Genomic DNA, 16287 nt, shown 5'->3' on the forward strand with positions numbered 1-16287 from the left:
TGTATTATATAAAAAATCTTATGAATTTCTCAAGATGTGGCACCTCACTAAAAAGTGGAAAGAATTATAACATAATGTTTCAAAAAATTACAATTCTTAAAGCACCAAATTTTTAATTTAAAACTATGGAATATCACATACATGCAAACAATACATTTAAAAGAAATCTTTAAAACTCATAAATCTAAATTAACATGAATATAAAACACATAATTACAAATAAGCAAGAAAAGATTAGGGGTTTGTCCAATAACTCTAGGAAACTAAAAGACCAATTCCACACCCTTCACCAAATGGAGAAACTAGGTTGTCTTGGAGTTTCTAGTTCACTAAAAGACCAACTCCACAACTCACATGCAACCAACGGTTAATCATCCAATAATTTCATAAAACAAAGGGTTGAAATCATGAACCCAACATAAGAACTCCATATGGTAGCGAGCACAACTAATACTTTCTCATGTGACCATAATGCCAAAAATAAGCACCCAACATGAACAATCTTCCACTGCAGATGACCATATGATCAAAGAACACAATGACTTTACCAAATGATCTACACATAATACTAAAAAAGAGCTCTACATCACAACCTGATAAGATGTATTTACATATGATCAACTCCATTGAATGTCTCCAACATTCCACCAATGCTTGTCACATTGTTTCCTTAAATAACCAAATAAATCCATTACAAAATCTCACTCACATAAGTATTGATAAATAACCAATTCCTTCCAATCGATTTCCTCATGCTTATCAAGATAAGAAATCAACAACAAAGGAATAAGAAAAATCAAATTACCATGGATCCCTCACATAAGCACACACAACCAACATGCAAGTGCATACAACTCACATGCATTTACTTCCAAACCATGGAACAACCTTTTCTTGCACATACCAAATGTTAGAAAAAGTACTCACAAACCCCTTAACAATTAAATTTGATCTTCACATTATTATTAAGCATGTAAGTATTTCCATATTAACTCTTTGATGAGAATACCGCATTAATTAGATCTACATAAATTTTAGTAGCATTCTCACATTGTAAACAACACTTAAAAAGAATGAATGAGATAGAAGGGAAATCAACCATAAGAAATATAATGACACAAATTTACCTTGGGAAAACCTTTTAAAAGAATTAGCCTCTAAAGAATTGAACCAATGTATTATTTAGCAACATTAAACATGCTGCAATAGAATCTCAAGCTCTTTCTGCATGAAGACCAACATTCTTTTCATCTAATAGAAATCCAACAACATAACTTCGTTTATGCCCAACATGAACAATCTTCCACTGCAGATGACCATATGATCAAAGAACACAATGACTTTACCAAATGATCTACACATAATACTAAAAAAGAGCTCTACATCACAACCTGATAAGATGTATTTACATATGATCAACTCCATTGAATGTCTCCAACATTCCACCAATGCTTGTCACATTGTTTCCTTAAATAACCAAATAAATCCATTACAAAATCTCACTCACATAAGTATTGATAAATAACCAATTCCTTCCAATCGATTTCCTCATGCTTATCAAGATAAGAAATCAACAACAAAGGAATAAGAAAAATCAAATTACCATGGATCCCTCACATAAGCACACACAACCAACATGCAAGTGCATACAACTCACATGCATTTACTTCCAAACCATGGAACAACCTTTTCTTGCACATACCAAATGTTAGAAAAAGTACTCACAAACCCCTTAACAATTAAATTTGATCTTCACATTATTATTAAGCATGTAAGTATTTCCATATTAACTCTTTGATGAGAATACCGCATTAATTAGATCTACATAAATTTTAGTAGCATTCTCACATTGTAAACAACACTTAAAAAGAATGAATGAGATAGAAGGGAAATCAACCATAAGAAATATAATGACACAAATTTACCTTGGGAAAACCTTTTAAAAGAATTAGCCTCTAAAGAATTGAACCAATGTATTATTTAGCAACATTAAACATGCTGCAATAGAATCTCAAGCTCTTTCTGCATGAAGACCAACATTCTTTTCATCTAATAGAAATCCAACAACATAACTTCGTTTATGCCCTTATATCAAGCCCTCAATATATAGAATCATAGATGCTCAAAAGACCACCATAAGACATTACCATGGGTCCAAACAAGGTTCCAAAATATCATTGTAAAAATTCATACTAATCTATTTGGATATTTGTAATAATTTAAATTAACAATTCTTTTATTTAAAAGAATAATTAAACATATGAATTAAACATTTTATTTTCATTTAACTTTTTAAATATTATTAAAAAAATTCAAGTAAAAAAACTAATTGAAAAAAATGTATATATATTCATAGATATTTTAATATTGCTAATTGTCTACAAATATTCTTGCTCATATGAGCGTCAACATGAGACCAATGCAAGCTCTTTCGAGCACAACTATGAGACTAATATTAGCTTGTGTTGAGTAACACACTAGAATCCACTTATGGAAGACCGAGAGTCACGACTTAGAAATCCACTTATTTAAAAACTATCTCCACATTAGAAGCCAACCATGGAAGACCAAGAGTCACAAGCTAGATATCCATGTCGGATATCCCTCTTATATTGAACTTGGATCTTCATAGTGAGAATTCAATGCTTTAACCAATTAAATTCAACTCCTTTAACAAAATTATATATTAAAAAATATAAATTATTTCATTTAACTTTGACACTATTAACATAATTGTATATAATTATTTACTCTAAAATATGAAATAAGTGATTTATTAAAATAATAAGTAAAAGATATATTACCCCCCCACACACACACACACATATATATATATATATATATAAATAAAAGCACTTAATAACGTGTTTGCACAATCCTCTGCACAAATTAGATTAATCAAGTGAAGGAAAAAATAATTTTTTTTGAGCGGATAGGCAATCTGGGAGATAACAAAGTCCGATGAGGATAAGGTTTGGGGATTACCCCCATAAACAAACTCTAACCTTCAACGAAAACTACATCGAATTCAGTCGAATTCATATGCCTCTGCATGGGACGATACAATTGAATTGACAATGGTGGCAACTGTATCAACACCCGCATTCACATTTGCGGGCAAGGGAGTGCCCCTTGCATGCCCATCCCTCCAGACACATGGATTGTGCATTGGAAAGTGTTCATTACCTTCTGTTAACAATGCCCATCAAAAGAACAATGCCATAATTTGTTCCAATAGCAAAATTAGAACAATTATTTCTCCAACTTCTGTCAGAGCGATTGCAACAGAAGATGGGCAACTGGCTTCAGCTGAATCCGATCAAAAGGTAGGCTCCCATGTCAAAAATATTTAAGCAAGTTATTAGGTGCAAAGACTGTAAACATAACAATGGTAGCGCAGAATCTATTAACAAGTGTGAAATAACAGTTGTTTGTAAATTTGAGTGTGCGTGGGGGATTGGGAGTAGTTCATAAATTACCTTAAAAACAGATAGTTTGAATGTTTCGGTGGTAGCTAGTTTGACTGTTTTTGTATAAGCTAGGTTGGTGTTCTGTATTTTGTATATGGATTAGGGTTAAATGCATTAAAGCCCTGTACTGAAGGGTTTTAGGATTTAAATTTTTTTTCTGTGCAGAGACACTTGGCTTACTTCAATTAAATCCTCAAAACTCTAGTCTGAAGTTTTCAATAATATTTGTCTAAGGAGTCAGGCTTAACTCCAAAATTCTTAAAATTCAGGGTTTTAGAATTGCCTTCACTTTATGAGTGTCTTCATGGATTGGACTTAATGCAAGAAACGCCTGAAAATCCTAGCTTTGTTAATCCAAGTCTCCCCTGAAAATCCTAGTGAAGTGTTACAATATTTTTTGTGTATGGAGTTGTGTTAATGCAACAACCCTAAATTGCATGCTAAAAAAATTGTTGATTTATTTGGGTGTTTTGTATGGGATTGAGCTGAATGCAAGAAAAGTAAAGTGCTCTGTTCTGTATTTCAGTATGTAATGAAGACTAATGGTATAAAATCTCTAAACCATTTTTTAAAGAGATTTTTGTTGTTGGCACTCTTAGCAGCAGCAGCTGCTGCTCCCCCTCCTCACCAACTAAGCTGGATCATGGCGTCCTGTCTGATATGATGTGCTACCTAGCTGCGACCTTGTAGAGGCTTAATGTCGTGTAACAACTTTGTCTGGGCTCTATTCTGCCTATTTACTGCGTGTGGGGTGCCTTGAAGGGACTTACAACTCTCTGTTAATTATTTGAGGTGTTTGTTATCCACCCATAAATTGCCGTGTTTGGTCAAAAGGGGAGAACAGAGGACTGATCCCCTGTCTGATGGGATTGCCGCAGACAGAGGTTAATGCAGTCAAAACCTTGAAAACCTAGCCTGAGGTTTCTATAGTGTATTTGAATGTATGAGGTTGGGTCAATTAATAAACAGTCAATCCTGAGGGCATTTTTTTTGGGTGTGTTTGGGTGTATGTATAGGGTTGAGGATAATGCAATAGAATTTAAAAAACCTTAATCTGAAAGTTTCAAAATTGTTTGTGTGTGGGCATTGCACAGAAGATTACCAAGTACCATTTTTTGGTTGCCAATGCCAAGTTCATGCTAGATGAAGAGGAGCACTTCCAGGAGCTCATGTCTGAGAGGCTGAGGATGTATGGGGAGCGTAACAAGGAAGTTGATTTTTGGCTTGTGATAGAGCCAAAATTCCTGGACAAGTTTCCCAATATAACCAAGCGCTTGAGGCGACCTGCTGTGGCCCTTATCTCAACAAATGACACTTGGATAAAGTAAGTTTTTTGCACTAGGATCTGATTAAGTTTTTTGCACTAGGATTTGAGTAAGTTTTTTGCAATAGATCTGAGAGAGGCACAACCTTGATTGTTTTTTATACCTGGTTCCATGCTCAGATGTTTTTATATTCAATTGTTTTTTATACCTGGTTCCATGCTCAGATTTTTATATTCTTTGCTATTATTTAATTATTTTCCATGGTTTCAGGGCAATGTTTCAGGTGTATCATTCTGTAAATGGATTATTTTATACAATACAAATAGTTAACCAAAATAATTTGTCAAATGTCAAACTAACAAATTACCCAAAATTAATTTTTGAAATCTCAAAACTGAACAAAAATGTGCTGTATGCATTGTTCAATATTACCAAATTTACCCCATGTATCTTAAATTCTTAATAGGTTCTAACCTGTTTTATCAGGGCAAGTGAGCCTTTTAATTATCAGCGAGCAGGCTAGCATGAAGGTCATGCATGTTGGATTTTGAACCTTGTTCATTGTGGCAATGAGTGCCCTTCTTTACAGCTAGACTACAACCTGAAGAATTATAAAAGGTTGTGACATTCTTTTCTGTTAGGAAAACAGGAAATACTATACATAAGACTACAGGGGAAGGATTATAGCAGGTTGTAACATTTACTTTTTATTAGGAAAACGGGAAATACTATACACAGAACCAGTATGGTAATGCATTGTGAAACACAAAACCTAGTGGCCAAAAGCACAGCTCTAGATGTTTCCTTTTCATCAAAATTAATCTGGGACATGCATCTGCGGTCATCCTGGTGGGTCCTGCTTAGAATCCTGGCTGCAAGCCCTGTGGGGTTGAATTCATATATCTTACTATTAGACAATGGCTCAGAAGACCTATCAGGCTCTAACATTGTTAGAATATATGCTTTTTGATTAGAAATTCAAAAGGTTTCTAAGATTTGGAAAGCTTACCTATAATGTACAACTTAAACGACAGGAGTGCTTCCTTAATAGTCATCCCTGGAGAGGGTAGCATAGATTTTACCAATTTGTGTCATTGTTCTTTAACGATGTTCTAAACGTAAACAGCAGGAATTTGATGTCAATAATAATAACCTAACCGATGCAATTGTTATACGTAGGATGTATATCTTATTAGAATCAAAATTAATAGTGAAAAGAAACATTACCACTATATTGATTGAGGAATCCATTATCCACTTTTTCTATTACCAGTTTCATGAAAGCAAATTATAATATATGGTAGCAGTTTTGTCAAAAATATGGATTCTGCACTCTAACATAATTTGGTGTCTGTCTAGATTGAGGATGCTTTAATAGCAACTGTTACTTCTTCCCTACCAGCTCTATTAGAGGCCCTCATTGTGAGACAAAAATATAATAATAGATGATTTGCAGTAAGCATTCATCCTGTGTTGAATATTGACTAATTCTTTTGCTGCCAGTGTTTTTTTCCTTTCCAATTTCTATGTTTTGCGTTGAATGCTCTCCATCAAGCTGAATCATTTCAACTGGTGAATGTAAGTTTGACGAGTCATCTCTTTGCATGAATGATTTATATTTGTCAGGTCTCTGAATTTGGAAATAATATTTTTGCTGTATGTGCATCTTTATTTCACCAAAAAGTGATTGCAAACTCATTTGATCCTTTTGTTATATCCGCTTGGAGTTCATTGAAGACTTGCTGTATTTTGGGTGGATAAAAAAGACTTGACATGGGATTACAACTAATTTATTTAGAGAAGTAGAAGCTGATTGCACAACTTGTCTCTTTTGCAATATAATTAATTTTGTTTGAGATGTACTGGAAAGGTCTTTAATACTTGACTTGTTTAGGTTCATGAAACTAAGGCTGGATCGTGTTCTAGAAGGAGAAATTGAAGCTGAAACAGCTGAGGAAGCATTTGCATCGAATCCTGCAGAGCTCCAGTTTGAAAAGCCTGAAAACTGGACAGCACCATATCCAAAATATGAGTATGGTTGGTGGAAGCGCTTTCTTCCTCCACAAATGGATAAATAATAGAATTCGGTCGCATCTTAGGGCTTTTTTCTGAAGGACAAGTAAAAGTGAGACCATCTATTGGAAAAAAAAATGTCTTAGCTTGTGGGGTGAACGAGAACATAGAGAGGTGATGCTTGTATATAACACAATATATACTCTGATACCTCGATCAGTTTTGTCATGCTTATAACTTGGTTTACAAAATGTTTTACAATTATTTTTTTATATGGGTTCCTCTTTCAACCTCTAATGGGGATAATGATGACAGGTTTTGGGACAACTGTTACAAAACTAGTTAAAATCATTATTAACAAATTCTTCTGAATTACCTCCCTAGATATATAGCTAAACTAGCCATGGATTGCAAGCCAGAAGAGTTTTAAGTTTTTGATTTCTTATGCACAGTCTTTCTGTTTCCAATCACCAGATTTTCAAAATCACATGATAAATTATATACAAGGGAAAAGCGGCCTACACATGCATCATCTGCCGATCTTTTATTTTTTATGATATCAAACATGTTCTTTCTTCTGGTGCCTATCTTGAATCTTTTCTAATCCAAAAGATCGAAATATACTTTAACTGTAACATATCACGGGTTCTATCATCCAATGGATCCATCCTTCTACTGTTCTTAATTAAATTTATTGAAGAACAAAGTCAGTACAATTGCAAAGATAGCTATGAAAATGCTTTGAATCTAAGAAACTTGATAAATAATATTGTAATCTATTTGTAAATGTCACAAACTATTAGTTTGAAACAAATATGCTAGTTGTGAAGAACTTAATTAACTACTAACTTACATTTAAAAGTATTTAACAAAATATGTCTTAACAATATTGAATTGTATAAATAATACAAATAGTTTTTTTTTCTAAACATGAAAATAAATTATAAACTATAACTCACAATAATTGACTTGGGAAAAGCTCCATCTTGAGTGAAAAATGTTAGTCGAGAGAGCAACTTATCATGACTTATCATTTCATGATGTAAAAGGAAAGTATAGATGATGAATGAAACCAACTTAGTCTCAACAAGCCCCATGCAAACTTTAGATATTTGGGTATGCTAATTGCACCTTGCTACATATAGAATTGCATGCATTAGCTTAAACTCAAAACCGTTTTCCTTACACACCACAAACATGGGAGCCAATCATCTCACAAATGTGAAGAAGCATCTTATCATCGTCCCAAACTTCCATAAATATAAGGATCAAGTATCAAACATCTAAAGGGAAGATAAAATGCCAAACTATAATGCCCCGCTAAGGAAACCCAGAGTACTAACAACTAACTAATAGAACATGGCAATAATTTTTTTCTTAAAAAACATAATACATTACATCTATTAACTCATCATGAATTAACCATTACAAATGCACAAGTAGAAGATAAATTTACATAGAAACTATGTCCTCTTATGTGCTCCTTAACATTGCTACTATGCAACACTCCTAAACAAGTTCTAAGATACATAAACCATAAATGAAATAACAATAACATTATATAAAAATTGAACAACTAAAATTATGTTCATTTTAAACACCAAACCAAATGTTACTATGATAACCTTTTAGCATAAGATATGATAGATCATCCATCCACATAAGAGCAATTGGTACCAACACTGAACCACTTAAACACTATTCTAGAATTATATTGCTTATCGATTACATCCATTTACATTATATCAACCTCCCTATGGAGTATTCAAAATACAATAACAATACTACAATTACAATGCTTTCTAATGTTACATATCATATAGTGACACAATAACTAAATAATTTGCATTGTGAATAAAGAGGTACTGGAAAGAAGATGACAAGATCCATCCAATGTAGACGAACAAGTCCATCGGTCCCGACCATGTGGAACCTTTAGGTCCACCCCACCGTGCTCAAGAGATAGACACAAGGCCTCAAACTCGCAAGCAAACAAGGTTAGCTGTCAAGCACAACACCAACATCCGAGGGAACATAAGGTATACACAAAGATAGATAGGATACATAACAAGGTTCCACTAGAGGCTTCTATACACAACCACATAGGATAGGGCTCTTGAGTACAAGAAGGAAAGAGTGTCATCACATAGTCTCAACATGGGTTATCTTGGCAGCCTCTCTAGGCTCCGACCCCCATTTAATAGCTCATGCAGAACTGAACAGTCCTTTCATGAAGACAAGGAGGTTCGATCATGTCATATCAATGCCCCTAGGATGGCCAGGCCTTCCTAATCCCATCTTTAGTTTGTACAAGCACTCAATTATCTTGTTAATGCATTTCACCCCAGTTCATTTATTAGGTTATCACTTGATTAAGAAATTCACAATGGGTTATCCTTGCAGCCTCTTGAGGGCCCCAACCCCCATTGAGAGTTACTCTCCTAAATTGCACCTAGACGCTCTTACCCTAGGGTTAAATCCAATGAATGATATACTTCATTAACATCGATATCTCATATGAATCATACATGAATCCATAATCAAGAAATTGGATCATGAATCATACATATAGACCTTCCTAGACCTTATCCATCAAGATTCATCAATGAAACCATTCCCAAATGCAATAACAATTGGATTCTTTCACAAACAAGCATAGGGAAGAACACGTAGACATGAATCAATCCAATATAGATCATAGAAACCCCAAAACACAACAACAACAAGGTATAAGACCAACCCAAGCCTTTGGAATGCTCCAGGGAACCCAAACTGGACAAATCGGGTCAAACCAAGCCAAAACACAGGTTCTGCACAATTGACTTGAGTTCTGCATATTTGCTAATTGTACCTATGCATTTATTGAATGAACCTGCACATTTCTTGACAAATACTATGCAATTGATGACAAAAAATGTGCAATTGATGACTGTAATTGCACAGTTGGCCCCAAAACTACATAGTTGTAGAGGGCCAACTTGGGACTCATAAACGAGCATCGATTGGGTCTTGGAAGAAAAATCAGGTGAAGACCCATTTGAGGGGTGCTTATTTCCCTTCTTGTAAACCCATCAATTTGATCACAAGACTTGGAAATAGAAAACAAGACCTCAAACCCTAAAAACAACCCCAAAATACATAAGGAAATGATAGCTTTTCAACATATAACTTCACATTCATAACCAAAAATTAAAACCATTTCCAAATTGAAAAGAAAGGTACTAAACACAACATTTTTCCATTTCAAATACTTAAAATCAAAGAACAAACAAAGAGGGTAATGAACCCTACCTCAAATCCTAAGAAACAAGGAGAATGAAGGATGGAGTTTGCACAACAACACTCCAACGGGCAATAGTCAATCCAACCAGCATTTAAGCACTTTGAAGCAACCAAAACCTCCAGATAATCCTCAAATCATTCCACATAATCAATCACCAAATAATTCCTCCAAAATCCACACTCAAAAAGAAAGATTTTCCTTCCAAAACCCTCTCAAAAGTCACTCTCAAACCTCCTCTTCAAAATCTTTCCCAAAAGTTGTAGGAACTCTCTCCACAAAACAAAAAACAAAATAATATTTCCTCTCCAAAAACTTCTATGGGAAATCACAACCACCAAGAAAACTAAACTATACAATAATTAATTAATCCCAAATTCTCAACCAACTCCCACCAAAATGAATAATAATAATTAATATTTTTTACCTCCTACGAAATACAATTACACAAGTAAAAGGTTATTAATAATTACTCCATACAATAAATGTATTTATACATACCATTTGTGCTCATAAGTTCTACAAAAAATGAGGTCAAATATTACAATATTAATATTAACAATTTATAACACATAAAAGGGTGTTAAAATACAAAATATTATTATTAATAATAGAAATATGGATGGGAAATATTTACATCATAAATAATATTACCAACAACATTACATCATAAATAATATTACCAACAACATAAATATTATTAATAATATAGCACATAAATGTAAATAAACATTGTCAAGATTAAATCCATCAACCACCACACAAATCAAAGATCATTGACATGGGTACATGGGCATTGTTTTTATGGCAATCAAAATAGATAAACTCAAGACCAAGGTTATTGCCGAAATTTGGGACAATGGCTAGGGCTAGGTCACTTGGGCCTTACTGTTATCTCCATATACCATTGTAGTCACATAAATCTGTCCATTTTAATTAAATGAATATTTGCTATTTATTTGATTAAAAACCCACTAGCCATCAGTTAATTAAATTAATATTTAATTAATTCATCTTTAAAATATTCTCCTATTAATTAAATAAATTATTCAATTTATTTAATTAATTCATTAAACCAAATTCACAATCAATTAAATGAATAAATCCTATTTATTCAATTTAATCCCATTTCCTCTTTTAAATAAATTAAATAAAACATTTATTTAAATCATTAAAATCCACCCCACTTCATTCTCCTAAAAATGCAACTTGCACCTATTTATTGAAATAAATGAATTTTATTTTAATATGAATCCTATTTCTCTCACCTACCAAACCCACTTGCAATCCTAATCCCTTTCTAGATTCTTCTAAACCCCTTTCTAATTAGCCTAACCCATCCCCTAAATATTGTCACATTCCTAAGCAACTTGGAGTCACTTCTCAAAGACTTCAAAGTCTTTGAAAAGCATTAAATGCTTTGTGTGTTCAACAATTTAACCTCTAAAGTCTTTCAAACCACTAATGGCTCTTATATAACCATTAATGACTCTTACATAACCATTTATGGTTAAATCCACTTGCACCCATGGTTAAAGACTTTAACCCCTAACTCAACTCTCATGTGACCCATGTGTCTCGTCAAGCATTTATTGCTTTGACCATGGTTATCCTCATTAACTCTTGCACAAGAGTTTATCCATTGGATAAAAACATTATTCTTTGGATAATGAATTTATTCACTCAACCCAACCTTAACCTTAACTCCCAAGTTAACTCTCAGGTCATGTCAAGCATTTAATGCTTATTCCCTCTCCTCTCAACTCATCTCATGTTGACACTTGTCATCCTGGGATTGGGTTGAAAGTCCTCACATGGATTGAATACCATTCAATCCTGACCCTTGTTGAGATTACTCAATCTTAACCATCCATTGCTCCATTTTACCTATAAATAGAGCTCACATTCCTCATTTTCAAATCCTCAAGCATTCTGAAGCATTTAGCATTCATAGTCATAATCCTGAAAACTTGCATAGCATTTTTTTATCACATCCAACCATCTTGAACCTCCATAAGGCATCCATAGTGCAAAAAGCTGCTAAGAGCTACACTAATTTGGAACTTGGAGAGGAGAGGAACAAGGGAGGAGGAGCTATGAGCATGGTAGAAGACATTTGGAGATGTCTTCTTGCATTTATATTCATAGTTAAATACTTTACTTTGTTTTTAGTGTCTCTCTTGGTATGCTTGTTTAGACTAGTTTTTGGTTGATTAACACTAACATTTCTCTTGGTTTCTTGTGTTATACAACCACAGGTTCTTGTCTAAACATTAAACCCAATTTTGCAGAGCATCATTTGGTGGACCTGAGGTGAATCAAAGAACAACTTTTTGAAACTACTAGCTTTTTGACTATTTACTTGACACACAAGTCGCGCTTCGACGCTTTAATGCTATCGTTGTTTGGTCTTCTAGCACTTTTGTTTCTACAATAGCGCTATTGTCCAAAACTTAGCGCTGTTGTTTATCTTATAGCACTATTGTTCATCAGGTAGCGCTTTTGTTTCTTTAGTAGCGCGTTTGTATTGTTGTAGAAATATTCTATTTTAGCGCTTTTGTTCTTACTTTTGCGCTTTGGTGTTAAGTAGCGCTTCTGTTCTCACGCAGAGCAGCGTTATTGTAACAGAGCGTTGTAAAAAAATACCTTGTAACTGAAAACCCAAAAATTTTAGGCTTGTGGAAGCCTCCCATACATGCGCATTTTTCTAACTTGTTTTCTTTTGTGTAGGTTTTGACTAACCCCTACAATAGAAATTTTAGTGATTTTTAGCTTAGGAAGTAAATTTGTTTTTTATTGGTAACTTTGTCTTTCAAGTTGGGATAAAATAAACTCACTTTCTTTTTGATTAAAAATAAACTACACTTTGCTTTGGGTTTTAAAATTCACCACATCTTTCATTTGGAACTCTAAAAAGAACATCATTGTTACAAGCTAAAAAGAACCACAAAAACTCAAACAAAAAACAATTTTATTTCTTGCAAGTTAGGGAACAAACTTCATTTTGGTGCTTAAAATCAACAAAACAACTTTATTTCTTGCAAGATAGGATTCATTTTTCTTTTGGTGCTTAAAATCAACAACACAAATTTTGATTTCCTTGCATCAATCCAAAATTAAAAATCACAATCCACACTTGGTTTTTGGGCAAATAAAAAGAACAATCAATTTGTCTCATTTTGCAAAGTGATTTACTTCAGGCAAACATGCTTTTCATTAAGTTGACGTGGATTTTATTTTCCTAGTTTTCTCAACATATTGCCTTTGAAGGATAAAAAGAACACCATGGATGTTGGAACAACATCTCCAAGTAGTTAGATCACCATTGCAATGACAAGTTAAAAAGAACAAGTCTATTTTATGTTTGGCACACTTGTGCAAAAGAGTTTGTTGAGTGGTCCTACTTCTAACACACACTATCCTCTCCATTGGCCTTCGTGGTCCTAGGTGCAAGAGAAAAGTGTTAGTAACACTCAAAAAAAAATTCTTTTTAAGAGAGGTCTGCCAAGAGACACATCACTTTTGGGAACAACATCGCGCGGTAAATCCTTCGAGCCGCTATAGAAATCAGGTGTGAGCGAAAGTTGTAGCCTTGGGTATAGCTGTTCCTACAGTGCAACTTGCCGAAAGAACAAATGGGCCCCATCACAAGTTACAAGGCTCTTAAGTGAGTCACTGCAGAATGAACTTATGTCCAAAAACATCGAAAATTACTAAACACCTTTAAGTAGTAGCCCACCCGTTCTATTGATTGAGGATATTTGTGATAAATTCAGTGCAAGAGCATAGAAGGTTTTTCTCCCAAGATACTCACCATACATATTTCCTTGAGTAAAAACATAGCTTTTTGAAAGGTTACTTGTAGCCCGATAAAAGTGGTGACTCCCCCATCATAGGGATCATCTATTTGTTATGCTCATGCAAGACTTAATATATCACATCCTTACCTGCCACGATGAGATTCATAAGGTATGTAGTACCAAAGTTGAAGAAATATCAAGATGTGGGCTGAAATTATCGCATCTGGCCATTTGACCTTAGGGATAAAAAGTGTTTGAAGTGTTTTTCGTTTTGAGTCAAGACCAGTGCAAATTGAGTTGACTTCAGGCTTTGGAAAACACCTAAAATACATTTGAAGGAAAGGGTCATAAAAAGTTCAAAGGATTGGGTTGATCTAGACCCACACTTATTTGTGCCTTTTGAGTCAACATTCTTGTGTTTGTGTGCTTGCTTTGTTTTCTTGTCAAAAGAAAAATAAAAAATCAGTTCCAAAAAACAGGTATTCATCCAATATAAACATTTTCAAAATACCAACAAAAGATCAAAAACAAAGAGAAACAACAAAAGTATCACACTATATGACCATTCTTCACATCTTAAGAAAGAAGAATCTTCATCAACATGTCAACTTGAAGAGGAAACCATTGAGCTCAAAGGTTTTCATCAAAAGGAGGAAATTCTTTTATCTTAATAGACAAATCTTTGTCTCTCATAGAACCTTCTTACGTCACATGCATCTATATCTTCAAGGGAAATCAAACGAGTTTGATGTAATGTCCCCACCTTTTTAGCATCTCAGTGGAGTTCTTAGCCTTTACATTCTCCGAAGGCTAAGTGGAGAAATAAGGAGAAATTGATTAAATTAATTTCTTATTAAGTCATTAAATAAAATAAAATAAAAAAAGGTGACTTTATATTTAATTAATTTAATTAAAAGTGACTTAAGTGATTTATTTAAATATTTTAATGTTATTATAAAGTTATAAAGTAACTTTATAATAATAAAGTCACTTTAATATTATAATGTGTGAATATGTCTTTAATCCCACATTGGCCAAGAAAGTGTTCGAGCTCTCATAAGAAAGAATAAAAAGGGACTTAAGAGCTCATTTTATATCATCCATCCAAAGAATTGATATTTGTTTGTTATGAACTTGGGAGAAGAAGCCAAGGGTTTCTGATTCAGTCAGCCATTGGAGAGCGACAATTCTTCAGTGTTGCAACCATTTGAGGTGGTGAAATATCCACTGAATTTGGCACTTCAGGAGAGCTTCATTCTGGAGTTCTATTTGGGCTTTAAAAAGAAGGGAAGACATCTAGGGTATGCAGATTTTCGAATATATATTAATTGCAGACCTACAGTTTCATTTGGCAGCCATTAAAAATCAGAATTGAAGCAATCATTTCAAGATACAATTGCTGCTATAGTACCCGCGCTACAGTAAATGCTACAGTAACCCCGCTACAATATACACTATAGTACTCGCGCTACAGTAGACGCTACAGTACTCGCGCTACAGTAATCCGTGAATAGTGAAACGCTACAGTGGCGTGAATAGTGACATGCTACAGTATTAAGAAAACAGGCATTTAATTGGCAAATTATTCGTAGCTACAGCAGGAACGTGTTTAATTGGCAGTCCATTGAAGAGTGGAGACCATCATTTGTAGGAAGAATTTTACATATCAGGTTCTCTAATTTTGCTGTCATAAGTTTTGAAAATTACATGTTATACCTTTGTAACTATTTGGTGTGAGAATAACTAATAAAAACTTCATTATGCTGCTGCCACATAATTTCTAGTTTGCATGCCAAGTGTTTGATGATTTGTCAAGCAGCTGTAGTTGTTATTTTTAGTTACTTATATGCATCAAAATCAATTGGCATATCATTTCTATGACATTGTTAGTCAATCTTTCATGGTTAGAGGCATTCAAAACATTAATTGCAGTGTACAAGACCTAAACAATACAAACAGAAAACTCATAACAGCAAGTACAGACTTTGCAAGACAAGTGTTTGACAAAATTCCCAAGGGTAGAAATCAATGATTTAAGGGCAAAGTTAGTAAGGGTTCTTACATTGCTATTTGTCAAGCAGCTGTAGTTGTTATTTTTAGTTACTTATATGCATCAAAATCAATTGGCATATCATTTCTATGACATTGTTAGTCAATCTTTCATGGTTAGAGGCATTCAAAACATTAATTGCAGTGTACAAGACCTAAACAATACAAACAGAAAACTCATAACAACAAGTACAGACTTTGCAAGACAAGTATTTGACAAAATTCCCAAGGGTAGAAATCAATGATTTAAGGGCAAAGTTAGTAAGGGTTCTTACATTGGTATCAGAGCTAAATCCTGCCATCCTGAGGGTTTAGCAATCACATGCAGCCGCCTGAGGTTGGCTCTCACAGATATTACACTCGCAGGCGAGCTTTGTTTGACAGGGAACAAGAATTAGATAGGCAGCCGG

At 34.0% G+C, this 16287-nt stretch overlaps 1 protein-coding gene across 2 annotated transcripts; it reads left to right on the forward strand.

Moving 5' to 3' along the window:
- Positions 1 to 2958: 2958 nt before the first annotated feature.
- Positions 2959 to 7020, forward strand: LOC131056710 (uncharacterized). 2 transcript variants are annotated; one of them, XM_057990968.2, is made up of 3 exons: positions 2959 to 3326; positions 4568 to 4794; positions 6630 to 7020. In XM_057990968.2, the coding sequence occupies exons 1-3, from the start codon at positions 3078 to 3080 to the stop codon at positions 6811 to 6813; spliced, it is 660 nt and encodes a 219-aa protein (XP_057846951.1). In that variant the 5' UTR covers positions 2959 to 3077; the 3' UTR covers positions 6814 to 7020. The 2 variants fall into 2 exon arrangements, with proteins under 2 accessions (XP_057846951.1, XP_057846950.1); XM_057990967.2 differs by having other exon boundaries at positions 2965 to 3326; positions 4565 to 4794.
- Positions 7021 to 16287: the final 9267 nt, after the last annotated feature.

Source organism: Cryptomeria japonica, chromosome 7, assembly GCF_030272615.1.
Source record: "Cryptomeria japonica chromosome 7, Sugi_1.0, whole genome shotgun sequence".
Lineage (NCBI taxonomy): Eukaryota > Viridiplantae > Streptophyta > Pinopsida > Cupressales > Cupressaceae > Cryptomeria > Cryptomeria japonica.